General features: G+C 64.2%; 1 protein-coding gene across 6 annotated transcripts; it reads left to right on the forward strand.

Moving 5' to 3' along the window:
• The first annotated feature begins 342 nt into the window (after nucleotides 1–342).
• Nucleotides 343–27391, forward strand: ARHGEF11 (Rho guanine nucleotide exchange factor 11). 6 transcript variants are annotated; one of them, XM_075525215.1, is made up of 41 exons: nucleotides 343–558; nucleotides 9955–10046; nucleotides 10576–10674; nucleotides 12014–12063; nucleotides 12164–12221; nucleotides 12772–12950; nucleotides 13078–13149; nucleotides 13362–13481; nucleotides 13727–13781; nucleotides 13861–13937; nucleotides 14410–14547; nucleotides 14732–14806; nucleotides 15112–15213; nucleotides 15679–15777; nucleotides 16363–16405; nucleotides 16849–16945; nucleotides 17046–17168; nucleotides 17451–17474; nucleotides 17891–18035; nucleotides 18313–18409; nucleotides 18938–18967; nucleotides 19383–19512; nucleotides 19641–19820; nucleotides 20257–20304; nucleotides 20815–21002; nucleotides 21109–21255; nucleotides 21747–21826; nucleotides 22042–22167; nucleotides 22262–22379; nucleotides 22737–22915; nucleotides 23007–23082; nucleotides 23320–23487; nucleotides 23654–23741; nucleotides 23858–23959; nucleotides 24226–24314; nucleotides 24414–24650; nucleotides 24767–25036; nucleotides 26095–26187; nucleotides 26675–26889; nucleotides 27034–27220; nucleotides 27309–27391. In XM_075525215.1, exons 1-41 carry the CDS (start codon nucleotides 527–529, stop codon nucleotides 27356–27358), a joined length of 4578 nt encoding a protein of 1525 aa, XP_075381330.1. In that variant the 5' UTR covers nucleotides 343–526; the 3' UTR covers nucleotides 27359–27391. The 6 variants fall into 6 exon arrangements, with proteins under 6 accessions (XP_075381330.1, XP_075381324.1, XP_075381329.1 ...); XM_075525209.1 differs by having other exon boundaries at nucleotides 24226–24650; XM_075525214.1 differs by having other exon boundaries at nucleotides 24226–24650; nucleotides 26134–26187.
• The last annotated feature ends 118 nt before the right edge of the window (nucleotides 27392–27509 follow it).

Here is a 27509-nt window from a genome sequence, read left to right on the forward strand (position 1 = left end):
CGTGGGTCCCCCCACACCCGGGTCTCCCCGTGGGTTCCCCCATCCACGCTGTCCCCATGTGTCCCCCACACCCGGGTCTCCCCGTGGGTCCCCCACACCCGGGTCCCCCGCTGGCTCCCCCCGTCCACGCTGTCCCCGTGGGTGTCCTCCGCCCCCCCACGCCGGGTGTCCCCGCGGTTCGCCCCCCCCCCGCGTCCCCCCGCCCTCCACCCCCGCACGGCCCCCGCCGGCGCTGCCCCCTCGGCGGCGGCGGCGGGGGCCGGGCGAGCCCGGGGATTGGGAGCGGGCGTAGGCCTCTCCCTCGGCCCGGCCCCCAGCGCCGCCGGGCGGGTCGGGGGGGGGCCGCGCCGCCGCCGCCGCCGCCGCCGCCGCGCCGAGCCGGGCCGGGCCGGGATCAACGCCGGAGCGGGGGGTCGGGCCCCGCCGAGGCCGCCGAGGCCGCCGCCGGGCGCCGGGGATGGTGGCGGCCGGAGCGGGGCGGCGGCTCCCCGCGCCCTGACCGCCGAGGGGCCGCGGGCGAGGCACCATGAGCGTGCGGCCTCCGCAGGCCCTCGACAGGTAGGTGGGGGGCCGGGGAGGGCCGGGAGGGCCGGGGAGGGGGGGCCCGCAGCTCGCCGCGGCCTCCGGGCGGCTGTCAGCCGGGGGAGCGGGGCCCGGGGCGGCGGGGAGACCCCCCCCGCCCCCCCCGCAGCCGGAGGGTCCCCTCTGAGAAAGCGGCGATTTGGGGTGAAACTCTGTATTTTGGGGAGGCAGGCCGCCGCCTCTCCGCCTCCGGGGGGGGGGGGGGGGGGGGGGCTCAGCCCTCCCTGGGCCCCCCGTCCCGTCCCGTCCCATCCCGCCGCGATGCTCGGACCAGGCTTATGGTGTGTGTGTTCCCCCCCACCCCCCCAAAAAAAAAAAAACCACCCCAAAACCAACCCACATCCCACCGGGTGGGAAAATGTGGCCAAAATCAGAAATGGGGAAACACCCAGGTTCGCTCTTGCGCTGTTAAATATCTTTCCCTGGGAGCGTTTTGCCCCAAATATCCTCAGTTTTAACCGAAATTTCTTCAGGTGGGCTTTTGGGGTGCGGGGTGCGCTGCTGGGATGGATGGAGGCGGGGGGGTCTTATCCCCGCCAGGGCTCAGTGCCTCGCAGGCAATTAAGCTAATTAAACCCCAGCGGGACGTGTTCGCTTTCTGCCCCCGGAACGGGGGGCAAGCGGCCAGTGAGGGTCCCGCTCGTCCGCACCCCGTTTCCGGACAGCGTGGTCCCAGGTAGGCAGCGCTGCCTGCGTCTTCCCCGCTCCACGCATGGGAAGATGGAGGTCCGTGCACGTTCGGGAGGTGGAAACGGGCACTTTGCTCTGCGGCAGCCGGCTCGGACCCCTCTTGGCATCCATGTCTGGGGTCCGAGCAGACCAACATGGCAGGGGGGGTGTGAGCCGGTGGAATAAGCCCTAGAAAAACCCCATTTGCTTTTGGGGTGACTTGAAGGATGGAGGGGGATTGTGTCTGCCCTGCCTCAGGGCGAGGAGCTTCCTCGTGTCCCTGGCATGGCCGGGCTCGTGGGCTGGGGTCCCCGGTCCAGCCTCAGGGGTGCGACAGCGTCTATTCCACGTGGATCTCGCCCATTCGTGCCGCCGGCGTGGCTCTCTGCCGAAAACAAGGTTTCCTTTTCGCTCCCCGTGCCTCAGAAGAAGCCGGTTCAGGGCGTTGGGGGCGGCTGCGATGCCGCATCCGCCGGAGACATCCCTGGCCAACGGCCTCGAAGATGCTCAACGTGGGCTCCCGGCGCATCGGCACGCGCCGCTGCGCCGAAAGGTGGTTTGGTGCGTTCGTTAGCAGGACGGGCAGCGTATTTCCACCTCCTTCGCCGACGAGCCCTTTGCACGGCTTTCTCCTGGTTTGGGGGAAAGCGTGTGTGCGAGGCAGGGGCTGGGGTGGAGCACGAAACCACCCCGCCACGCTTTCCCTCTGTGTAACTCTTAATTAGCCAGAGAACCCGGCCACGAGGCAGAGCTGTTCGCAGCCAGCCCCTCCGGAGCAGAAATTAAGGAGCTGCTGAATTTCGCTCCCATCCCGGGCGGGGAAGCGGCAGGATCAGGTCCCGGCGGTGCGTCGGAGCGGGGACTTGCCGCATGAGCCTCGCTGCCCGACTTCCCCGCCTCGGGGAGCTGCGGGGCGTCATTACCGGCCTTAAGACTTCTCTCCGCTCTTTAAATAGCCGCGGTCTCCTCTGCTCTTTAAGGTCAGGCGCCTGAAGTGCCCTGGCCGAGCTGGGAGTCACTCGTTGCTGGGTGGCATGGCGCTTCAGTGACAAAAATGACTTGAAAATGGGTTAATGAGAGGATTTTTCCCCCACCTCAAAACACCCCAGCAGCCCCTGCCCTCCTGCCACCGCCAAGCAGAGAATGGCTTTGGGGTGGGCCGCTGGTCCCCATCGATGTCCAGGCAGCCCCCGTGGCAAGTAGGCAGGCTCCCAGGAGAGGCAGACCAGTGCAAACCAGTATAGATCTTCCTCCTCCAGCGTTAGGGGATGCAGAAGGAGCTGTGCATGGCCAGCGAGCGCCGGCCGGCTGCGGGGACGTGACTTGCCCGTGGGTTTAGTCACCGCTCTCTAACCTCTCGTATTGCCACGGTTTTAATCGTAGAAGAGCCCGCGGGGAGGAAAGCATTTCAAGAGCGGCCGTTCCCGAGCTGCGCTGGTGGAAAGAGGCGAGATCTTCCCCGCTGCGGGGTGCGCGGCTTTTATTTAGGAGGAAGGTCGGGGAGAAAACGTCCCTTCGGGGTAGGTTATTCCGTATCTCGCTCGCTGCTACGGATCTCGCACCCCAAAAGCGCCATCAGTGCCGGACAAACCAGATCTGCCAGTCTGTGTTTTCCAGGAGATGAGTGGCACCGTTAATGATTACACTGCCCGACACGGGGAGAGCTTGGGAGTGATTTGGAGCTGCTCACGGTCCTTGCCCATCTTGCTGCACGCTCCGGCAGCATTCCCGGGAAAAGCTGGGCCCCGCGCTGCGTGTGAACCGCATCTTCCTTGGTGGGGAATTCGGATCCCGGCTCCGCTTTCCCCATCGGACTCCCTCCACGCTCCCACGCCGTGGTTTTCTTGCAGGCGGGGAGGGGAAGGATGGCACGCGCTTTTTAAAACGCAGTTTTGTGGGAGGAAAGGGGTTTCGGCGTGCAGGGTGGCTGCTGGTCTGGCCTAACTTTGCTGGTAGGGGTCACGATACTTAACATTTATGTAGCGGGGCGCGTGCGCAAAGTGCTTTGCAAACATCACCTAATTAAGACGTAAATACTCGCTCAGCCCTTCCTCACCTCCCGCCTTGGCTCCCGCAGCCCCTCCGTGCTCTTCCCCAGCTCTTGCTGCTCTCTGCCAGGCAAAGCGCTCCAGTCGCCGTCCCTTTTCGGGTCTAATCCTGCTCGGGAGCTCCCACAGCCGCCGGCGGGAGTGGAGCCGGGGTTGTTTAGGGTCTCCCTTCCCCGGCTGCCCTCTTGTAGAGGCTGCCAGGGCGGGTTTGGGAGAGAGCGGTGCGGGAGGACCCCGGCCCAGCGAGCCGGGCAGGCATCGCCACTGCGAAACCCAACAAATTTTGCGTAACCGACTGGCTGCCCGAAATCACAGCTGTCCCCGCGCTCAGCCTCCGTTCCTCCCCGTGGGGAATAGGCATTGCAAAAATTTGCAGCACACAGACAATTAGAAATGTGGGGAATGGAGTCTGCTGCGCCATTAAACAACCAGGGCTGCTGCGCTCATCGTGTTAATTTTCTCTTTTTTTTTTTTTTTTTCCCCCCCCATTTAATTAAAAGTCTTAATTTAAACAAAGCTTTTGCAGAATCCCCTGTCTGCTGCAACAAAGTTGCTGGAGGAATCCGGGGATTTTTAAATTCGGTTTGCTGTGGTGCGTACGCGGGACTTTGCATCTGATTTGCAAAATGAAATTTGTTACCAGCCGCCTCCTGAGGGCTGAGGCTTTGCTTTGCTTTTGGAAAAAAAGAAAAAAATAAGCAGAGAGAGAGAGAGAGAGAGAGAAGGAAAAAGCTTTGCTGCATAAACCCCAGATGGATCCGGGATGACTCCAGCCTCATGGATTTGCGGGCGGACGGGCAGCAGCTGCAGGGTGGCTTGGCAGTGGCACGTAGCCTGCGTGCCACGGGGACACGCCGGATCTCGGCCGGCCGCCGCGTCGCCGGCGGTGCTGCCCTGGCCCTGCCGAACCCCTGGGGTTGGCAGCGCGCTGGCACTCCCGGCTCCGCTGCCGGGAAGAAGGAGCTGGGTCGCAGCCTTGCAGACGCACCGGGGTCAGCACAGCGGGGATGGAGGCACCCGGCTCTTGATCCAACGCCGGCCAAAAGTCCCCGGAGGGCTGCTCCTCTCATCCCGCCCTTCAAGCGGGCTCCGACGTGCTTTGCCGGCTGGGAGTCGGAAACCTGTTGTGCGCCTTCGTGTGGGAAAAGATGAGAAGAAAACCAGATCTCCTCGGGGACGGAGGGGTGTCATCGCATCTGCAGGCGGCCAAAAATGTCGAGAAATGATTTTTTCCCCCCCCTCTCTTTTATTTCATTTGCTAGCAACACCCTAGCAAGGTTTAAATCTGCCTCGCTGTGCAAACTTAGATGCAGACGCATAATTACAAGCTTCCCCGATGCGTCATCGTGCAGCAGTCGATGTCGAGGAGCAGCGGGCGGCTTTGTCCCTCAACCCCTCCGTCCCCAGCGAGAAGCAAGCAAGCAAGCAAGCGTTCCCAGGGGACGCACACCCCGCGCCCGGGAGGGGATGCGGACGCAGAGCCCGCTCCCGGGGGGATACGGAGGGACGTCTCCGGGGGATGCGCATCCTCGGCACGGCCGGCTTTCCGCTGCGAGGCTGGAGCCGCTCCAGCGAGAGGAGCGTCGGGGCTGGACACAGCCGGGCCAACGCGTTTTCCCTCTGCTGTGCCGCGGGGAGGGGGAAGGGGAGGAAGCTGAATCTTTTTTTTGTTGGGTTTTTTTTTCTTTTTTTTTTTTTAGCTGAAATTCCTTCCTTCCTGTCCCCAGAATACCAGTATGTGAAGCCGTCTGCGGGGCTGTGGCCCGGGAGAGTGGCAGGCGGCAGGGTTTGGCATGGGAGATGTCGGGGAATCCTGGTGCTACCAGCAGTGCAGACCGTATCATCAGGCTGCGGTGGAAGCAATGACTCAATTGCAAGAGGCATCCCACCAAGACACTGATTTCCCTTTTCAAGTTGTTGTTTTTTTTTTTTTCTTTTTTCCATATATATTTCTATTTTTTTTGCAACTTTTCCTGCTGACGGGCCAGTGCTGGCCCCACCTGCCTCCCCGCTCACCTCAAAAGGCAGCGGGTTTCCAGGCGTGCCGGTGCGGGGCTCCGGCTGTCCGCAAAACATTTTCTCTTCCCCGGAGCTGGGATCGCAGGGAGCAGCCGTTTGGAGACCTGGGAGGGAAAAAAAAAAATAAAGCTCCCGGTCTCGGAGAAAGCGTTTTGCAAAGCTCCGGCTGGAGGCTGACCCGCTTTGAGGATTTGATCCTGTTCCCTCCTAATCTTTTAATTGTAGCCTTTGCTCTACGTGGGCTCCCAAGGTGGCAGCGCCTGTGCTGTGCTTTGCTCTTTAGCGTGCATGATGATTTTATTTTCCTCCTTGGTTTTCCTTTTTTTTTTTTTTCCCCCCCTTGACTGTGCCCACCTCCAGGGCCTCTCACCGGGATGCCCGGTGTGCTCTGCCCTTGCTCCCCGCCGTACTGCCCTCTGCCATCCTGCCCTCCTTGCAGGCAGGCTGGGCAGAGCATCTTGCTCCCGTTGTGTGTTCGAGAAAACCGAATAGCAATGATTTAACTGAAAGTAGCCAAAATCGGGGAAAATAACCTCAGAGCAGAAATCTCGGAGGGTAGCGTGTAGGATGTGGCTGCAGGTGCCGGTTCAGAGACTGGCACCGGTGCTGGGACTGGGCGAGTCAAGGGTGGTTGCAGGATTTGGGCATCGTTCAAGGGCTCCGGAGTTACAACTTTTAGGAAAACCGGAGGGCTGGTCTTTCGGGGCACCGAAAGGAGCTTCCCCGGCTGGAAACAGGCACCGGGGTCAGGTCTCCATGGAGCCAGCAGCGTTTGGTTTAAAATGGCATGTTTTGGCTCTCTGTAAGTCAATTAGGAAGGAGCTTATGCAAAGCCGAATTAAACTACTCTTTTAGACAGCAATAAGCCAGCGCTGGCCCCGCTCCTTCGAGCGGGATGGAAACCAGCTCCTGCCACGGGCATGGGGTTGGCATCTCCCCGTGTGGGACTGGTGTCGGGCCGGTGGCTCCTGGCCGGGCTGGGGGCTCAGCCGCGCGTGGTCCTTGCACCGTCGGGCACCGGCGAGCTTCCCCTAACGAAGAGGCTTAACGACTGTCCCTCTGTGCGGCAGGGCCTTAAGTCCTGGCATCCGGGGCGATGCGGAAAGAGGAGCCGATCCTTCCTTGGCCTGGATAAGCAGCAGGTCTGACCTGCCCCGAGCAGCCTCCAACTGGCTGCCGGGTAATCCCGCGGGGTTAATCCTGCACCTACCCCTCGACAGACGACGGTGCCGCTCCCCATCCTGGATCGCCTCTGAAACAGGGGGGACCAGTCCCATTCCTGCCCCCAGCTCCTGGGGAGATGCTTCGGCCATGTCCCCCCTTCCGCAGCCCCCGTCCCGGGCTGCGACCGTGCCCGGGCTCCTTCGCGCCGAGGTCCTGCTTTATCCCCCGCTTCAGCAAGCGAGGCAATGGGTCGTAATGGAGTAAATTAGAGGCTGTGGCGTAACGGCTGCGCAGGTCGGGTCTGGATTAAGATTGACCAGGCCACCTTAAATGAGGTGTTTCTTAATATTCGTCTCCTGGAGCGAGGAAGGAGCCGGGGAGCTGTTGCACCTTGCGAACTGGCTACGGCAGTGGGGCTGTTGGGTTTACACTGCTTTGGGCTCCGGTTTTCCATCCCTGTGGGGTGGTTTTGGGGGGGACCCTCTTGCTCGGCCCCCACAAAGGGCTGAGAGTCTCGCCCGGCTTCATGATCCTGCAATGAAACCCAGGCTGGGTTCGCTGCGGACGTTATTTTAGGCAAGTGAGGGGGGATGCTTCTCCAGGCAGCCCCCCTGCCTGGAGGATGATGCCGAGGGGCGATGTCGAGGGGCGATGCCTCCCCCTCCCTGTCGTCCAGAGAAAGGCACGAAACCGGGAGGAGGATTTGCACCGGTGAAGGCGAATCCTGTCCCGAGCCTGGCGGGTGCTGCGAGGCCGTGCCGGGCACAGGGAGGTGTTTTTGGGTCCCACCACCCTCCCCGAGGGATGTAAGCGTGCTGTCGCTGTGCCGTGTGTCACGCCTCTGCCTCTTGATTTGTTTGTCTCCTCTTTCCCCCCTGTCCCCGCACCGCTGTCCTCCGGGTGTCCCTTGTGCCACCTCTCACCGCCACCACCCCTGTCTCTGTCCGCCCCGGCAGCCGAGCGGGCAGCAAGAGGCAGCCTCACCTGCCCAGGTAAGTGGGGTCAGGGACGGGGCTGCTTGTGCTCTCATCCCGCACCCTTGCTTCATCGCAGCCTTCAGGGTGTAAGGCAGAGACCGGCTGCTCTTCCCGCCGGGAACACCTTCATTTTCTCGCTCTTCCCGTTGCTTTCCGACCCCTCCGGCCCTGCCTCGATGGAGGAGAGCTGTGGCTGGTTTGGTTGGGAGGAGGAGAGACAGGATAGCGGAGCTGGGCTTTCATCCCTGGGATCGTGGAGGGGCACAGGGAAGGGGAGGCAGCGCTCCAGGACCCTCGTTTTGTGGATGGAGCCGGGTTTGGAGGCAGAGTCAGGCCCCTGAGGAGGGGTAAAGGCTGGGGGCTGCTCTGGCATGCTGTTCCCAATGTGTTCCCCCACACACCAAGCCTGCTGGCACCGTCTTGTTCGAGCAGTGTTCGCAGGGATGGCTGCCCAGCCTTGACTTCTCCAGACCCCCGTTAGCTGGAGAATAAACGCCAGGGCTAAAAAGAACCATGCAGACGAGCCCCCCCCCCCCATTCCTATCACAGTCTTTCCGGCACGGCAGCGAGGGGATGTGCTGTGCCCCTTTGATGCACAGAAAGCCCCAGCCCACGCGCCCATCCAGCATCCAAAGCCTTGCTGCAGGGCTAGCGAGGCTCAGCGAGAGGCCAGGACCGTAAAGTAACCGTCCGTTGTCTGTCCGTCTTTCTCTCACCCATCCTTCGCTGCTTTGTGTCTCTCCTTCCATCAGCCTGGTTAAAGACCTGCCGCCGAGCTCCGTCCCGTCTGCGCTGCATGACCCATCTCTCCCCTCGCCTGCTGCCTTTGCTGCTCTCCCCAAGCCCTGGGCAGCCCCCGCCGCTCCTCCCTGCCAGCAAACGCGAGACCTCGGGGTCCTGGCCCCGAGTGGGGTCTGTTCTGGGGCTCTCCCCAGAGCCCTGTGGTGGTCAAGGGAGAGGAGCCTTTTCCCAAGGCTGTTTGGGGACAGGCAACTGGAGGGATGGGCAGCACTCGCCCGTGCTGGCTGCCGTTGCCTTCCAGCTCCGTGCATTTGTTTTTCCTGAGCCCAAGAAGGAGCCGTGGCTGGAGGATGGCTCTGTCCGGCCGTCCCTGGTCCCGCCGTGGCTGGAGGATGGCTTTGTCCCCAGTTCCAGCCATGGCTGGAGAATGGCTCCATCCAGCCATCCCTGGTCCCACCATGGCTGGAGGATGGCTTTGTCCCTCGTGCCACTGTGGCTGGAGGATGGCTTCATCCCTGGTCCCAGCTGTGGCTGGAGGATGGCTTCGTCCCTGGTCCCACCATGGCCGGAGGATGGCTTTGTCCCCAGTTCCAGCCATGGCTGGAGGATGGCTCCATCCAGCTGTCCCTGGTCCCACCATGGCTGGAGGATGGCTTCGTCCCTGGTCCCACCGTGGCTGGAGGATGGCTCCATCCAGCCGTCCCCAGTCCCAGCCATGGCCGGAGGATGGCTTTGTCCCCAGTCCCAGCTGTGGCCGGAGGATGGCTTTGTCCCCAGTTCCAGCCATGGCTGGATGATGGCTCTGTCCAGCTGTCCCTGGTCCCACCATGGCTGGAGGATGGCTTTGTCCCTGGTCCCACCGTGGCTGGAGGATGGCTCCATCCAGCCATCCCCAGTCCCAGCCATGGCCAGAGGATGGCTTCATCCCCAGTCCCAGCCATGGCTGGAGAATGGCTCCATTCAGCTGTCCCTGGTCCCACCATGGCTGGAGGATGGCTTTGTCCCTCGTCCCACCGTGGCTGGAGGATGGCTTTGTCCTTGGTCCCACCGTGGCTGGAGGATGGCTCCATCCAGCCGTCCCCAGTCCCAGCCATGGCCAGAGGATGGCTTTGTCCCCAGTTCCAGCCATGGCTGGATGATGGCTCTGTCCAGCCGTCCCTGGTCCCACCATGGCTGGAGGATGGCTTTGTCCCTCATCCCACCGTGGCTGGAGGATGGCTCCGTCCCCAGTGCCAGCCATGGCCGGAGGATGGCTTTGTCCCCGGTCCCAGCCGTGGCTGGAGGATGGCTCCATCCAGCCGTCCCCAGTCCCAGCCATGGCTGGAGGATGGCTCCATCCAGCTGTCCCTGGTCCCACCATGGCTGGAGGATGGCTTCGTCCCTGGTCCCACCGTGGCTGGAGGATGGCTCCATCCAGCCGTCCCCAGTCCCAGCCATGGCCGGAGGATGGCTTTGTCCCCAGTCCCAGCCGTGGCCGGAGGATGGCTTTGTCCCCAGTTCCAGCCATGGCTGGATGATGGCTCTGTCCAGCCGTCCCTGGTCCCACCATGGCTGGAGGATGGCTTTGTCCCTCATCCCACCGTGGCTGGAGGATGGCTCCGTCCCCAGTCCCAGCCATGGCCGGAGGATGGCTTTGTCCCCGGTCCCAGCCGTGGCTGGAGGATGGCTCCATCCAGCCGTCCCTGGTCCCACCGTGGCTGGAGGATGGCTCCATCCAGCCGTCCCCCTCCCTGACCTCTCCTTCTCCTCCGCAGGTTAAGCAGCCTGTCTTCCCTGGGTGATTCGTCTTCAGAGCGGAGGTCTCCCGGGCACCACCGCCAGCCCTCCGACTCCTCCGAAACCACAGGTAGGTTTTCCTGCCCCTTCCTCTGCTTCTCTTCCACTCGAGGACTGCATTTAGTGCCCTGCCCGCCCAGAGAGCTTGGTGGCACGTTGCCACCTGCCTCAGTCTTTGCAGCGCCCTCGGGGACAGGGCTCCTGTGCCCCTTTGCAGCACCCAAAGTCACCCAGCCAGAGCTGCACCTGCCTGGGGAGGGCAGGACCCTTCCTCGGCTGCCGGTGAAGCAGCCCAGCGGGACCGGGGATGATGCTCTAGCTGCCCGCAGCCGGCAGCTCTTCCCACCCTGCCCGTGCTCGCCGGGGCACCCTGTTTTCAGGAGAAGGGGTCCAAGCAGGGACATCACGTGAGGATGAGGATGAATTAGCTGTGCCCTCGGGGTCTGGCTGACTCCGGAGGCTCTGCACGGGGCTCTGGCTCGGGAAAGCCGGCAGGAGCTGCAGCCCCTGAAACCGAGAGCAGCGGGGGGGGTCCCCACAAGCCAAGTCCGTGCCCCAGGCTTGAAGTCTCACTGGTTTTCCCTTCTCTCCCTCCCCAGGTCTGGTCCAGCGCTGCGTCATCATCCAGAAGGACCAGCATGGCTTCGGCTTCACCGTCAGCGGGGACCGCGTCGTCCTGGTGCAGTCGGTGCGGCCAGGTGAGAGGGGCCGGCGCTGGCAGCAGGCAGGGCAAGGGCAGGGGGGGGCAGGAGATGCCTTGGGGCTCCCCTCACCCCCTGAAAGCCACATCCCATGTGAGAAAACATGGGAGAAAGGGGTTTTCCTTCCTGAGCTTGGGGTCTCGCTACGGCATCGGCCGGGATGGGCAGGACACGATTGCTGGGGGGGACGGAAGGCAGTTTTGGGGGAAGCGTTTTGGGGAAGCTCCCCAAAACCGCCACGCTCTCCCCGCTCCTTGTACAACCCGGGGAGCTGCTGACGGTGGGTGGGTGGGGAATTCCCTTTTGTAGCCCTGGGTAAACACAGATTCAGCAGCTCGCTGCTCTTGGCACTGTGCTGCAGGAGACGCTGCCGGTTTTGCTGTATAATGACTTTGCGGGGTGGCAGGGCTTGGAGCAGCAATTTAAATAGACAATGAGCTGCTTATTTTACAGCGGATGTTCCCACCTCCTCCCCCTTCCCCCCCTCTAGCCCGAAAGCCAGGAAAAATGAGAATATAGGAAAGGGAAAACGCTGCGAGTTTCAAGGGCAGGTTAGCGCTGGAGTGCCTCTCTCCTGCAAGTGGAGCTGCATGGGGAGCCCCCCACATCGGCCCCCTCACCCCGGGGCTGGCTGGGGGGACGGGGATGAGGTCCCCAGGTGCAGGACAGCCCCGAGTCCTGTCCCCCCCCCCTCTCCCCGCTCACTTCATTTGCCAATAACGAGACCGTTAAAGCCGAAAGAATCCGAACAATCCAACATACTTTCCACTCTCGGAGCTCGCTGCCATGTCTCAGGCCCTTGGCTTGGAGTTGAACCTAATGGAAACATTTTCCTCTTGGTTTTGGCTTTCGGAAAAGCGAATTTTTCATGTATTCCAGCCTCGGCAGCTTTGTTAAAGAGCAGGCGGGGGGAGAGGAGGCAGAGCAGTGCCGCTTTTCCTGGGCCCTGCTCCTGCCTTTGGATCCAGGCACGTGGTGGCTCTCTGGATGTGTCGGAGCCAACCCGTATGGTGGGATAACAGGGTTGGGGTCCCCTCGTCCATCCCGAGACGGATGGAAAAGGCTGGGGTCTGGCTGGGGGAGCAGAGGAGGGCTTGTCTGGATGAGGTATGAGCTGAATGTGTGCTGGGTGCTGTGCATAAAGCACCCGAGGCTCGGTCGCCAGCCTCGTCCCACGGGGAAGACGTGCCTGGTGGTCCCCGTGTCCCCCCCCGGGCAGGACAATGGCTGCACGGACTGTGCCAGGGTGATCTGGGACCGGCGGGAGGGGAGTCCCTGGCTCTGTCTGCGGCCCCTCCGGCCCTCCTGACGCCTGTCTCTCCTCCCTGTGTCGCAGGAGGGGCGGCCATGAGAGCCGGGGTGCAGGAGGGGGACCGGATAGTCAAGGTGAGCATCCCCGGCCATCGCCCCCGCTGCTTCTCCGCGCGGGGCCGCACGCCCCCGCTCCCCACCGCCAGCCTGTCTGACCCCCTCTCTCCTCTCCCAGGTGAACGGCACGATGGTGACCAACAGCTCTCACCTCGAAGTGGTGAAGTTAATCAAATGTGAGTATGGCCGAGGGAGCTGCGGCGGCTCCTTCTCACCCCGGGTGACTGGCAGCCCTGGTCCCCACCGGCCGGCTGCTCTGCCCAGCCGCCCCGCTCCATCGTGCCCGGGCTGCTGCGGATGAAACGGGAGGAGGCAACGTGGGTGCGCAGGAGCACGTTTCCGTCAGGCTGTTAGGGAGATCGGTGGCAGCCAGCCCCCACCTCTTGCACCCGTAGCAGGGTCCTAAAAAGACAAATCGGTGTTTACAGCCTTGGTCGCGAGCCTTGCAGCGCGGAGGGGGGCACCTCATTCCTCCCCAGCCCGGGAGGCCGCAGGATCCCACCCAAGGGCAGGTCTTGATTCTTGGGAAAAGATGGGAAAACCTGTCTCGGTCCTTGCAGTGAGTGTTTGCGGGGTGGGCCAGGGTAGCATCTGCCACGGCAGAGGTGGCCTCGCTGCTTACAGGGACAGGGACGTGCCCACTCCGATGCCGTGATGTTTTAGGTTGAGAGAGTGAATAACGGAAGTCTTTCTCACCCTCCCTTTCCCACTCCCAAATTTTTCCAGCCGGTGCTTACGTCGCTCTGACCCTCCTGGGCTCTCCCCCTCCTTCGGTGGGGCTCTCCAGTTCTCAGCAAGACGTGAGCGTGGCGGGGGCTCCCCGCATCACCCCCGCCTGTCCCCCACCGCCTCCCCCACCGCCGCTCCCTCCGCCGCAGCGCATCACCGACCCCAAGCCCCTGCAGGTAGCAAACCGCGCGGCACTCCCACCCGGCGCCCCCGCCGCCGCCCCGCTCTGTCCCCCCACCGCCCGGCACGCTGGGCAGGAGGAAGGCAAAGCTCAGCCCTCTTTGCATCCATCTGAAATTGCAGGACCCCGAAGTCCAGAAGCACGCGACACAGATTCTCCGGAACATGCTGCGGCAGGAGGAGGCAGAGTTACAGGTACAGCGGCGGCACGGCTCTTTTATTCTGCGGAGCCGCAGTGGAGCAGCTCTCGGTGCTGCCCCGGTGCTGTCCTGGCTTCCCGGCCCTTGCAATACACGCTTCGGCCCATCGTCCTGCCGACCTGCTCGGCCCCGTTTCCTCGGGGGCGGTGGGACGGGGCTTACGGGGTTGGGGCCGGTGGGAGCGTCTCCTCTCGTCTCTCCGCTCAGCGTTTCTACGAGGCGTACAGCCGAAACCCTGCCACCGCGGTGGAGGAGCAGATTGAGGGAGCACGCCGGCGGGTCAGCCAGCTGCAGCTTAAAATCCTCCAGGAGACCGGTGGCTCCGTGGTACGTGAAATTAGTGGGGTTACCCCCGGTTCAGGGGTCCTGCCATCCTCCTGGCTCCCTCCGAGCCTGGCTGGAGCCTGGGGAGACCCTCGTGAGGCGGTGGGTGCGGTGGTGGAGACATCCCAGGTTTCCAAAACCTGCTGCAGTGGGAGCCGCTGCGGCTGGCCCGTCCCTGGCCCCGCGCCCGGCTGTCCCCACGTGCCGGGGAACGTCCCACCGGTCCAACACACCTCCTCGTGTTGCAGGATTCGGGGCGGCTGTGCGGCGATTCCGGCTTGGCCGGTTTCAGGGTGACGGAAGGTGAGTTGTGCTGGCAGGTCGGACCGTCCCCGTGTCCCCATCTCCTGAACACGCGGGTCAGTCTCTTCTCTGCTCCCAGGACGCCTCTCCCTGGACTCGCAGGACGGTGACACTGGGTCGGAGTCGGGGACGGAGCGGCTCCCCTCCGTGAGTGAGGTGAGAGTTGGGGTGCGGCCATGGGGAGCCCACCCCAACTTCTGCTGGGCCCTGGTAGTGGGGAGAAAAGCCCAGGTGGATGGGTCTGTGCCTGCTTAGGAGTCGAGGACCTGCCGTTGCCATCACAATTATTTGTTTGCCATCTGAAGAAGCTGAATTTCTTGTAATGCGGTCTTGGCTCTGAATTTCTTGGGCTTGTAATGCTTTAGCCTGGCATGGCTGCCTCAAAATGAAGGGTACCCCAAAGCTTCTGGTTTGCGCTCCTAATCTTCAAATTTTTCTGATGGCCCTGGAGGGTTTTTGTGGTTTCCAAGTTCCCTGGGCCCATCTCCCTTTATGGTCTCTGACCTGGAAATTGCTCTCGAGACGGCCTCGAGTGCCTCTGCCGGGTGGGTGAGCGGCAGCGGCAGCCCCCGGCGTGGAGCCTGCCCGTCCCCGCGTCCCCTGACGCCTGCGCTGCCGTCCCGAGCAGATCGCCCTGAACCGCAACTCCGTCCTCTCTGACCACGGCCTGGACAGCCCACGAACCTCCCCGGTCATCACCGCCCGCCTCTTCCAGCACCATCGCCGGCAGGGCTCCGACACCCCCTTTGCCCCTTCTGCCGAGCAGGTGGGCTGGGGCCGGGTGGGGGGGTCCCGCTGCACGGCCGGGGCGTCTGATGGGTGCTCAACCTGATCAGACGTGGTCCAAGCCTCCCTTGGGAGCTGGCGGGGTGGGATGCTTGCAGGGAGGGCGAAGGCGTCCCCCCAAAGCCGGACGCCTGGCTCCTAACTCTGTCCCCTCTCCCTGGCAGGGGTTGGACCGGACAGGACAACCCCTCATCATCGGCCCGGAGGAGGATTATGACCCAGGATATTTCAATAACGAGGTAACGGTGTCCAAAGCGTTCTTGGCTTTTGTCCCCTCTCCTTAGGGGACAGGGCTGTCCCCATCCCACGTGGGTCACTTTGTGGACCCTCATGCCCTGGCACCTCCTGGCATTTAGAAATCCTCCCAGGGGACATCCAGGGACGGGCTGGTCCGGGGGAGGCGAGTGCCCGGCTGGGGTGAGGAAAGGGGTGTGGGAGCCGGAGATTTACCCCGGTGCTGAGCTGTGGGACGGGTCTGATCTGGAGGAGTTAATTCCTTTCCGTCCTAACTGGCTCTTTCTCCCCTGGTCCCTTCTCTACGCAGTGCGACTCCCTCTTCCAGGACCTGGGCAAGCTGAAATCCCGACCGGCCCATCTGGGGGTCTTCTTGCGCTACATCTTGTCCCAGGCAGATCCCAGCCCCCTGGTAAGGGACCCGCCGGTGTCACCGACGCGGGCACCAAGCAGGGGGTGTGTGGGGGGGAACGCATACGGGGCGGCATATTTGGCACCATCCCCTCGTCCAGGTGAGCTCAGGATGGTGCTGGTTTGCTGAGCCCGTCCGCAAAGCTCCGTGTTGCCCTTCCGCCGGAGGCTGCCTGAGGCTAAGGCAGCTGCCTGCGCCTGCCTGCTCTCTGCCTGCCTGCTGCAGGCAGCTGCCAGCCAGTGGTTCCCAGAGCTGTGTGTGCGCGTAAGAGGGAAACACAGCGTAGGGTTACACTTCCTCCCCTTCCTCCCAGGCGTGGCACGGTGGGGTGCTGCCCTCCCCAGACCCCAGCGATCGTTTCCTGTTTCATGGCCGTACGGGCGCCGCTTTACTGAGCCTTTCACCTCCCCGCTTCTCAACCTTCCTCCTCCTTCGCTACCCACCTCCGCTCTCCCCTTCTTGCAGCTTTTCTACTTATGCACGGACGTTTGCCAGCAGACGACCGCCAAGGATTCCCGGGTCTTGGGGAAGGACATCTGGAACATCTTCTTGGACAAGAACGCGGTAAGGGCAGCACTCGGCTGTGAGCCTGCACAGGAGTCCTTGTCCCTGCGGGGGATCAGCTGGAAAGCCGGCGTTGAGCGTCGTGTCCCTCGCACGGGGATGCTTTTTTAATGGTGTTTTTGCCACTGACATTGCTTCGTTGCTCCTGGTTCCTCCGCATCGGTGCAAGCAGTTGCGTAAGGCCCGTACCCACACGTTGCACAACTGCGGCTGCCCTGGTGCCTGGAAGCTGGGTGCAGGCAGGAGAGGAGGGTCCTGGCAGCGAGGACGAGGCTCCAGGCGCTCCCGTTAGTGCTCCTGGGGCCCAGTGCCCCCTCGGAGGGAGCGGGGTCCCATTGCGCTGCTCCGGAGGGGGTTGTGTGTTGGGCGCGGGGCGCTCGGTGTGTGAGATCCCCAGTTGTCACCTCTCTGGCTGCAGAAATTGCCATGGGGCGACGGTGCAGGAGCCCAGGGCACCCTCTCCACGCTGGCTTGAGCGCGGCTCTGGCGTGTGCGCTGTATCCCCAGCTCCTTCCAGCCCTGCTCGCTGCACGGGGAAAGCGAACGGGTGCTGAGCCGTTCTTCTCTTCTGCCTTCCCTCCCCAGCCTCTCCGAGTGAAAGTGTCTGAGCAGCTCCTGGCTGAGATCGGTGAGTGAGGAGCTCCCAGGTCGTGTGCCGTGGCCCGGGGCCTGCCGCAGCACCCGCGGTCTGCACGGCCGGCTGTTCATTAGGATGCCAAATCAGGATCGCAAAGGATAGGACTCTGCCTGTTGCGCTCTTAGAGAAGATGTGCCGAGGTTTGGGACTGGGGCTCCTGAGCTCTTCCCCAGCTCCGTCCCAGTGGTCCCAGGGGTCTTGTTATGTGCGGGCGTCTCGGCCTGGGTGTGCAAAATGGGAAACAGGTTGTTCTAGCCTGGAAACCAACTAGCCAGGGGGCTGCGCTCTGGCAGGGGGAGGCCAGCAGAGAGGCTCTGTGGTCTCCCTGCCTGCCCTGCTCTGCCCAAGGGCCCGAGGCTGCCAGAAGATCCCTCGTGCCCTTCCTTGCACGCCGAACGTGGTTGGTGACACCGACTCTCCTCTCCCGTCCCCAGAGACACGTCTGCGGAATGGGGATGATGTCCGAGCCGCCCTCTTTGAAGCTCAGGAGATGGTGATGCCCGAGATACAGGAGCAGATCCAGGACTACAGGTAACGCAGCTGCCTGGGTGCCCCGCAGAGCTCGACAGGCTCCTGCCCGTGCGGGCGGCTGGTGCCCGGGCTCGTGGCCCTGACCCTTTGTCCTCCGCAGAACAAAGCGCACCATGGGCCTGGGGAGTTTGTACGGGGAGAACGACCTCTTGGACCTGGACAGGGACCCCCAGAAGGAGCGGCAAGTGGCCGAGAAGCAGCTGGCCCAGCTGGGCGACATACTGTGAGTGCCGGGCTGCCGCAGAGGCTCCCTGCCCTGCACGTCAGGGAGCGCCTCTCTGCCTGGATTTGGGGCGAGGATGTGGGGAAGGGGATCAGACACAGGCTTAGCTCTGCTCCGTGATCCTGCTTGATCCACACGTTTGCCGGTGGAGGTGGGAAGGAGAGTTTGGAGCAGGCGCTGGGTGCGGTGAGGGGCAGGGGGCATGGTGGGATGGAAGGCTCGGTGCTGCAACCTTGCCTGTTCCAAACAAGCTCTTTTATCCCTCCCCATCTCTCTCTCCAGGTCAAAATACGAAGAGGACAGGAGGTGAGTGGCCCTGGGGCACAGGGGGAGTGCGTCCAGATGCGATTGCCTTACAGTTGTTAGCTGAGGAGGCAAAAGGAGAGGAGTCACCGGAGCATTCCCTTCCCGTGCTGGCCTCCAGCACCCTCTCCCCGTGCCAGGCATAACCCCGTGGGCTCTCAGGCTGGCCCTGGGGAAGGGTGAACACTCGGGGTCCTGGTGTGCGGCCCCCTGCCAGCCCCTGCCACCTCAGCTCGCCCTCTTGAACTGCTTCTTGCCTTTCCTCCCTTCTCACTTGCCTGCGTCCCCACCCGGGCATCCTCTCCTGCCTGCGGACGGACCCTCTCTCCCCCCAGAGCCCCGCGGGATGTCCCAGCCTCCCCCATTGTCTCCCCTGTCCCGGTGCCGGATCTCCAGCCTCACGCTCTCCTCTCTTCCAGCTCCCCCATGGCCTTTGCCCTCAGCACGTATATGAACCACACAGGCATCCGCAGCCGGGAGCCCCGGGTGGCCGGCACCAGCGAGAAGGCCCAGTCCCTCCCGGACAGGGACAAGTGGCTGCCCTTCTTCCCCAAGACCAAGAAGGTGGGTGGCTTGCTGGTAGCCTCTTCTCTGCCCCAGGATCAGGCTCTTGCTGCTGGATCTTTTAAGGCGACCCGGGGAGGGGTTCTCCAGAGATCCCCATCTCCCCCCGTGCCTTGGAGAGCCACTCAGCGCCAGGGCAGAGCTGGATCCTGGCCCCATCCCTTCCCCGGCAGCTCATGCCGCGGCGTTCAGCCAGCGCGGTGAAGGTTGGGGTCACCCTCGGGGCCCGCGTGGTGACGTGTGTTTTTATCAGTCCTCCTCTCGGGTGTCCCAACAGAGCAGCAGCACGAAGAAGGACAAGGATGCCATGGAAGACAAGAAGCGCAACCCCATCCTCAAGTACATTGGGAAGCCCAAAATCTCCTCCCAGAGCAGTGAGTATTGGGACCTTCTGGGGTGCTGTACCCGCCAGCCTCCCTGCTGCCTGGAGATCTGTAGCCGTCTGCGTGCCCAGGGCCATCAGGTGGCCTTTGGCACCCGTGGGACTCCCGTTCACCCGGTAGCAGGCGTTTCTCATCAGCCACCCTCCTCCAGCCGCTCATTGGAAACCTGTTGTCTCAACTGTCCGTGCTCCCAGATGGCTTTGAGGGGAGCGGGAAGGGAGCAGAGCCGCTCTCTTCCCCCAGATTTATCTTACGTACCCCGTCTTCCAGGCGTACAGGCTGCTCGCTGTGTCTTAAAAATGCCAGAGCTCCTGGGGGGGCTGAGGTGGCGGAGAGCGAGCGTGTACATGTATGTGTGCGTGTGTGTACACATGTGTGTACACGTGTGTGTGCCTGCGTTCCTCTTCCTCCCCTTCTGCTTTGAGTTCTCATGCCGTTAGCTCACACGTTCCCTCTTTGCCTCCTTCGTTGCTGAAATGCGGGATCGATTTGACATCTCATTTTTGTTTTTCCTTTCAGCATTTCATGTCCCTTTGTCCCCTGTTGAAGGTAAAAGGCCTCTTCTTTTGTTTGCCATTCACCTCATGTGCTTAGTTTTATTTTGTCCCTCCAAGGTACCCCAGCGTTCTTGCACCGGGCGTTGGGGTGGGCTCGGATGGGTGCCGTGGGGTCCGGGAGGAGGGCTGCCGGCGGTGGCCGGCCGTTCCCATCCAGCGCTCGGGCATCCCGGGCGCCCGCTCAGCACATCTCCCCGAGGAAGCTGGTGGCCAGCCTCGGGGAAGCCCCTTGGGTGAGCGGTCGCGATGCCACCGGCACCTTCGCCTCCGCAGCCCGAGCTGGACGGGGCTCTGCCGGGCGGACGGCCGAGGCCGCGGTGCAGCGGGGTGGGCAGCAGCACCAGCATCTCCTGCCCAGCCACGCGCAGCCCGGTCTCACTGGGGTTGCTTCCTTGCTTTCGCCCCAGCAGTCAAACCCGGCAATGTGAGGAACATCATCCAGCACTTTGAGAACAACCAGCATTACGAGAGCCAGGAGCCCGGCACTCAGCGGCTCTCCACCGGCAGCTTCCCCGAGGACCTGCTGGAATCGGACAGGTAGGGCAGGGGGGCAGCCCGTGCTTTTGGGGGTCCCACAGCAGTTTTTGGCGGGTTTGCATGTGCGGGGATGTCCCTGCCTGTCCCACCAGGCTCAGCCTATTCTCGGCTTTGTCTCCTTGCTGCAGTTCTCGCGCCGAGGTCAAGCTGGGCCGCTCGGAGAGCTTGAAAGGCCGGGAGGAGATGAAGAAATCCCGGAAAGCAGAAAACGTGCCTCGCTCCCGTAGTGATGTGGACATGGATGCCGCAGCCGAGGCCACGAGACTTCACCAGTCGGCATCGTCTTCCGCTTCCAGCCTGTCCACAAGGTTGGAGACGCCGTCCGAGCCACGGGCAGGGAGGACCTGGGTTCCCCTGGGCCCTGTGTTTGGCTTCAAAGGGGAGCTGGAACGGCCAGGGGTCTGAAAGCTGAACCCCTTGGGCTGAGACGCTGTCTCTTGGGAAAGCTTTTGCTAAGCCTGTGGGTCAAGGCCAAGCCGCGGCCACGCAGAGCGGGGTGGTCCCGGCCCCGCAGCGCCCAGCTGCCTGCAGAGCCTCCTGGCCGACGTTTGATGGGGGAAAAGAAAGAACTGGGCTTTAATTCCCATTTGTGCTGCCCCAAACCCCTCTCGCAGCCGGTAGCGCCAGACCCACGTCTGGAGGGGCTTACAGAAACGCTGTTGGGTGCTGCCCGGGGGGTGAAGCGATGGGAGGAGAGGGGCCAGGACATCAGGACACGAGGGTGACTCTCCCATCCCTCCCCAGGTCGCTGGAAAATCCCACCCCCCCGTACACGCCGAAGATGGGACGCAGGTGAGTGGCCCAGCCTCCGTCTCTGCCGTCTCTACCGCGCCGCCCCGAGCCGGCCGGGATCCCTGGGGCCAGTTTTCCTACAGAGCAGGAGGGTCACTGTAGGGGTGTGCCGGGGCTGTACCCCCGCTTCGGAGGTCAGAGGGGCTCCATCCCTGCCTTCCTAGCTTCTCCCCCCCCGTAAGCGAGCCTTGACAGAGCACAAGGGGAGGCGATGCCCAGGGCTGCCCCGGGAGGGAGTCCCCTGTTAGTTCTCCATCCTCCTGGGGTGAGGGGGCACCTCTGTTCCCTTGTGTCTCACGCAGGAGCTTAAAGGACCTATATAGATGTCTGCTGGGGGACCTAGTCTTTTAGCTCAAGAGTCAGAGGCTTGTACTTCTTGTGCTGAAGGCCCCGGGTTCAAGCCGAAATAGGGCCCAGGTAGATATTGGCTGTACTGGGAGCGCTGTGGGGTGGGCTGGCTGGATGCGGGTGGCTGCAGAGTACTCCCACCGCCGCCTTTCACCCTCCCAGGAGCATCGAGTCGCCCAGCCTGGGTTTAGGCATGGACCCCTTCCTGCCTCATCTCCTGGAGGACGAGCAGGGCCAGCTCTCCGACCTGGAGCCCGAGCTGGACTCCCAGAACTGGCAGCACATGGTCAGCCGGGAGCTGGTGGCCAATCTGCCGCAGAAGGAGATCGACCGGCAAGAGGTGATCAACGGTAAGGAGCAGGGGGCATCCCAGGGACGTGAGGGACCCCCCGGCAGCGCGCCCCAGCACCGCGGGGCTCCCCTGGGCACTTCTCCACCCCTGTGCCTTTCGCACAGAGCTCTTTGCCACCGAAGGGTCTCACCTCCGCATCCTCCGAGTCCTCGACCTCCTCTTCTACCAGCGGATGAAGAAGGAGAGCCTGCTGTCCCGGGAAGAGCTGGCGCTCCTCTTCCCCAACCTCCCTGACCTGATAGAAATCCACAGTAAGCCTCCTCCTGCTCGGATCCTGCTCTCCCCTGGAAATACCCCCCTGCAGCGGGACCAGAGGGTGGCCCACGTGGCCCGTGGCTGCCCGGTGCTCCCGTGTGGTCACCCACCACACGGACCAGCCCTGCTGACGGCATCGTACCGTCTCACCGCTCCGGCCTTTCCTTTCCCTCTCCTGGGAACGATCCAGAGCCCGTTTTTTCCGGGCTCTGCCAATGCCCGTGTCTGGGACGCCTGGTCTGTACCAGCCCTTGGCGTAGCACGCTTTCAGGACACGCTGTCGGTGTCACACTCCTTGTCACACTGCGTCCGTGATGGCAGCAATCGAAGCCCATCGGGCTCTCAGCCCCTCCTGCCTGCACCCGTGCTGGAGAGCCGGCGGGGACCCTCTGGGGCAGGCAGCTCGGCGGGTGCTTGCACGGAGGAGTGGTGGGTGGCCCCGGCACCCTGTTCACGAGTCCTGTCTGTCTCTCACATCCTCGTTCAGATTCTCTCTCCGAATCCATGAAGAAACTCCGGGAAGAAGGACCAATCATCAAAGAAATTGGGGATCTCATGCTGTCTCGGGTAAGGGGGGACAGGGGTGGTAGAACCCCCAGGGACATCTTTTTGTCCTCCAGCGTGGAGGGGTTGACGTCTTTAAGGGAAGGTGGAGGTGACCCCACTGTCACGCTGTCCCCTGGCCGTGGCTGCGCTCGGAGCGGACGAGCTCGGGGAGACTCGGGGCTCAGGGCCAAGCCTGGGGGGGTGCCTGAGCCCAGTTCTCCCCTGCACCCCCCCAGTTCGACGGCCTGGCCAAAGAGGAAATCCAGCAGGTCGCTGCTGACTTCTGCTCTTACCAATCCATCGCCCTCGAGCTGATCAAAACCAAGCAGCGCAAGGAGACCCGTTTCCAGATCTTCATGCAGGTTTGTCCCTCTCCTGGGCCATTCCTCGCCCCGGCGCTCCCCTGGCTTCCCCTGATCCCACCTCGGGGCTTTCGTCCTCTTCCCTCTGCCCTAGGAAGCAGAAAGCAATCCGCAGTGCCGGCGCCTGCAGCTCAAGGACTTGATCATCTCCGAAATGCAGCGCCTGACCAAGTACCCGCTGCTGCTGGAGAACATCATCAAGCACACCGAGGGTAGGGGCTGGGGGGGCACGGGGGGCTTGTCCCCAGGGTCGCTCGACTGCGTGCTCCCGTCTCCAGCGCGGCCTTCGGCTGGCAGAAGGCGATCGCTTTCTACCGTGGGGCTCGTGCCTCTCTGTTGCCTTCTAGAGCAAAATCCCAGGGCGGTGGGGAGGACGTGCTGCCTTTCCAGCAGAAAGAGCCGGGCCGGGGGCGGGGGGGTCCTGGGGGTGGGAAAATCTCCCTCTTGTCGGCAGGGAGCTCTGGGCTGGTGGCATTTTGCGTCCGGGATGTGGCTGGCAGCCTGTCCCAGTGGGACAGGGACAGCCCCGTGTCCTCTGCTGACCCGCTCTCACCTCCCTGCCATCCCAGCGGGCACCTCGGAGCACGACAAGCTGTGCCGAGCCCGGGACCAGTGCCGGGACATCCTCAAGTACGTGAACGAGGCGGTGAAGCGAGCGGAGAACCGGCACCGGCTGGAAGGCTACCAGAAACGTCTGGATGCCACCTCGTTGGAGAGGACCAGCAACCCGCTGGCTGCTGAGTTCAAGGTAGCTCCAGCCTCCCGGGCAGCGGCGGGGGGGGCTGGTGGGGTCTGCCTGGCCCCGGCCCACGCTCACCACCACCCTCGGCTTCCCGCAGAGCCTGGACCTCACCTCCCGGCGCATGATCCACGAAGGGCCGCTCACCTGGCGCATCAGCAAGGACAAGACTGTGGGTACGGACCTTCCCCACCGCCCGGCGCTGGGAGACTTCTCCCCGCAATCCTCAGCGTCCCCCAGGACGTGGGCATTTTACCTCCAGCCCCAGCGGCGTTACGGGGACCCCCTTAGCCCCCCCTTTGCCGCATCTGCCGGGCCGTCGTCTTTCCTGGGTGCAAGGAGGGAGCTTCCACCTGGCTTGCGAGCCCATCCCTGGCTGAGCCTCCGCTCTCTTGTCTCCTCTCCCACCCCAGACCTGCACGTGCTGCTCCTCGAGGACCTCTTGGTGCTGCTGCAGAAGCAGGACGAGAAACTGGTGCTCAAGTGTCACAGCAAGACAGCGCTGGGCTCTTCGGACAACAAGCAGACCTTCAGCCCCGTCCTCAAGCTCAACTCGGTGCTCATCCGCTCCGTGGCCACAGGTAGGGAGAAAAGCCGGGGAGAAGCCACCGGAGCTTGGCAGCGAGGACGGCGCATCCTCCGGCCGTGTCCCACCGCGGCCGTGCTGGTGACGGCCGTGCCAGGGGGTTGAGTTAAAGCCCTCGCCGTGCTCCGACCTTCCTCGTCACTCTTGGTCACCCCCCGCAGATAAACGAGCCCTCTTCATCATCTGCACGTCGGAGTTGGGACCCCAGATCTATGAGCTGGTGGCGCTGACGTCCTCCGAGAAAAACACGTAAGGCTCGGCGGGACGGGTCCTGGCAGCGATGGGCAGGCTCTGCCCGGGGCGGGGGCTTCTCTGGGGGGCAGCAGCCCCCCCGGGGAGCTGACGAGGGGCTCTCGGCCGGGCAGATGGATGGAGCTGCTGGAGGAGGCAGTGCAGAGTGCCACGAGGAATGCCACCTTCCCCCCCAAGCGCCGGATGCCGGAGCCCACCCGCACAGCACCCTCTGGGTGAGCAGCCCGGCCCTTGCTGGGAGCCGGGGCCCTAGCCCAGTCCCATGCTGGTGGGCGCTGGGGGATGAGGCCAGCAGGCTGCTGGGTCTCTCCGGAGGGCAGCTGGGATGGGGACAGGGGTCCTCCCTGGTCGCTCGGGACCCGGGGGTGGCTGCCGGGGCTCCTGGCACCTTTTGCGGGGGCTTCGGCAGCGTCGGCCGCGGGGTCGGTGCTGAGCCCCCGGCTCCCGCCTCTCGCCTAACGCCCCTTCTCCGTCCTCGCAGCCTGGTGTTACAGGACCCCGACGTCTCCCCGATCCTGTCCCGAGGTGCCGGCTCTGGAGCAGAGGCAGAGGCGGAGGATTGCTCCTCAGGTGAGCTCCCCCAGCCCTGCCTGCCCCTCGCTGCCTGCACCCTGCCCCTCATCTTTCAGGGACGGGCCGTGGGTCCGAGCTCTCCCCTTCTCCCCGCAGCGGACGACAATCCCACCGTGCTCCTGGCTGGGGAGAAGCCCCCGGTGCTGCTGGAGGAGCCGGCGAGCAGCGAGGTGGAGGAAGGGGAGGAAGAGCTGCCCGCAGCCCCCCTACCCACGGGGGCTGGCGTGGAGGCGGCCGACACCCTCCCGGCCGAGCGGCCGGGGCCCCCCACGCGCCTGCCGCTCCCGGGGCCCGTCGACGCGGAGGGGCTGGCCGAGGCGGCGCTGGAGGATGGTGAGTGTCGCGGGGGGCTCCCCCGCCATGATGCCAGCCTCTCCCCGGGGCGGGGGGGGGGGGGGGAACCGAAGCCCAAAACCGCCTCTTCCCCTCCCTTCCACGTCCCATCCCAGTGGAGAACCTGCGGCTCCTGATCCTACGGAGGCTCCTGCCCTGCCGGGACGCGGAGCCCGAGGACGACCTGACGCCCACGCCGTCGGTCATCGGGGGTGCCGGCCAGGCCTGGGACTCGGTGCTCTCCAGCCAGGATTCGGCCTCCCAGGAGGTGCTGGCAGAGCCCCCGAGCGCCGCCGGGGACACGAAGCTCCGGTCAAGCCGGGAGGAGACGGACGAGACGGGTCCGGCTGCCGAGGAGCCGAGCAGCTACAAAGTCGTCCGGAAAGGTGGCGAGAGGGGTGGCGGCGAGGGTCCTCGGCCGGGCAGGGTGGGGGGCAGGCCCCGGGGACCCCTCTGCTCTCCCTGCCCTGCCCCTCGCTGGGATTTGGGGTCTCCCTCCCTGCTTGCCTGCGTGAGCTTGGCTGGATCGGAGCTGGGGGCTTGCGCGGGGGGCTGGGGGGTGCGGGTGAACACCCCCCTCCTCTGTGCACCCCAGGGGTGTCGGGCTCTGATGGGTGCTGGTGATGGGTGCTGATGGGTGCTGGTGATGGGTGCTGGTGGATGCCGGTATTGGGGTGCTGGTGGTGGGTGCTGGTGGATGCTGGTGAGGGATGCTGATGGGTGCTGGTGATGGGTGCTGATGGGTGTCAGTATTGGGGTGCTGGTGGTGGGTGCTGCTGGATGCTGGTATTGGGGTGCTGGTGCTGGGTGCTGCTGGATACTGGTATTGGGGTGCTGGTGGTGGGGTGCTGGTGGATGCTGGTATTGGGGTGCTGGTGGCGGGCACTGATGGGTGCTGGTGATGGGTGCTGGTGCTGGGTGCTGCTGGATGCCGGTATTGGGGTGCTGGTGACGGGTGCTGCTGGGTGCCAGTATTGGGGTGCTGGTGGTGCGGTGCTGGTGGTGGGTGCTGGTGGATGCTGGTATTGGGGTGCTGGTGGTGGGGTGCTGTTGGGTGCTGGTGGTGGGTGCTGCTGGATGCCAGTATTGGGGTGCTGGTGGCGGGGTGCTGGTGGTGGGTGCTGGTGGATGCCGGTATTGGGGTGCTGGTGGCGGGGTGCTGGTGGGTGCTGGTGATGGGTGCTGGTGGATGCCGGTATTGGGGTGCTGGTGGTGGGTGCTGCTGGATGCCAGTATTAGGGTGCTGGTGGTGGGGTGCTGGTGGTGGGTGCTGCTGGGTGCCAGTATTGGGGTGCTGGTGGTGCAGTGCTGGTGATGGGTGCTGCTGGATGCCGGTATTGGGGTGCTGGTGGCGGGGTGCTGTTGGGTGCCGGTGGTGGGTGCCGGTGGCGGGTCCTGCTCACCCCTTCCCTCTCCCTCCCCCCTCTCTTTTCGGGGTGCACAGCCCCGGCGGAGGGTGCTAAGGAGGCCACGCCCTCGCCAGGCAGCAGCCAATCAGAAACTGAGCTGCAGGAAGGAGGCGGAGCTAATGTAGATGGTAAAGAGACCCCCCCCATGCCCTCCCCAGCCCTCGCAGGGTGTCCCCGTGTCCCCGTGTCCCCATGTCCCCAGGAGGGCCACGTTCCCCTTTCCCCGCGAAGGGGATGCCCTCGTGTCCCTCGAGGGGAGCCGTGTCCTCTAAGGGGACACGCGTCCCTGGCAGGGGGGACAGTGTCACTTGGGAGGACGTGTCCCTGGGGGGACACACACACCCACCCCCACCCCGTGTGTCCCTGAGGGCTGTCCCCACGGCCGAGGACACCCGGTGCCACTGCAGCCCTGACGCCGTGACCCAGAGCGAGCTGGAAATGGGTCTGGGGCCGGATCCTGCTGCAAAGGGGCACAACCCGCTGCCCCCTGCGTGGGGAGGGGGGGGCAGGACCTCAGGCAGCAAACACACACACACACACCCCCCCCCCGGGGGGGCCACCAACACCCACCCGAGCAAGCCCCTGCCACACTAACGCTGCTCATCCCCTCTTCAGGCAACTACTTCTACGTCAGCATGCCCACGGGAGTCCCCCAGCCCACGGCCCCGGACCCCGCGCCACCCCCCAGCCCCCCGCGGGGGTCCCCACAGGAGGCACCCACCCGTCCCAGCCCTGCCAAGGGGTCCCCGGACCCCCCCGCTCCCCTCCGCGACGTGGACCTCATCTTCCGCACCATCGAGCAGCTGACGCTGAAGCTCAACAGGCTAAAAGTGAGCCCCCCCAAAATGGGGAAAATCAATTTGGGGTCCCGTCAGGGTGTCCTGGTGGCGGGGGGGGGGGTGACACAGGGGCTTTGACCCCAAACCTGCGCCCACCCCTCTGACCTGGCACCCTTTTTCCCGGGCACCCTCCAGGCTATGGAGACAGCTCACCGGGAGCTGCTGCAGTCCCTGGGCTGCAGCTCCTCGGCCGATGCCACCCCCCTGGGGGGCTCAGCCCCGGAGATGGATGGGTGGTCCCAGCGGCCCCCCAGCCCCGACGGTGACAGCCCCCTGTCCCGCGCCCTCCGGAGCCTGCAGGGCCCTGCCACCAACGCCCCGGGTAAGACCCACTGCCGCGCGGTGCTCGCCCCCCCGTCCCCTCGCCCCCCGCCGCCGTCCCCTCACCCCCTTCTCCCCCTCTCTTCCAGGCTCCAGAGCCCCCCTCGCCGAGGACCCCGCTCGCGACACCGGCCTTTAGCCGCAGTGGGGAGGAGGGGGGGGTCTCCCCCCCTCAAAGAGTCGCTCAATGCCGGGGAGCTGCCCGACAGCCCCCCGCGCCCCCTCCCCACGCCGGCAGCCGTGGGAGCCTCCCCCCAGACCGCCGGGGGCTTCGGCTGGAAGGAGGGAGC

This window comes from Mycteria americana, chromosome 25 (assembly GCF_035582795.1).
Source record: "Mycteria americana isolate JAX WOST 10 ecotype Jacksonville Zoo and Gardens chromosome 25, USCA_MyAme_1.0, whole genome shotgun sequence".
In the NCBI taxonomy this organism is placed as follows: Eukaryota; Metazoa; Chordata; class Aves; order Ciconiiformes; family Ciconiidae; genus Mycteria; species Mycteria americana.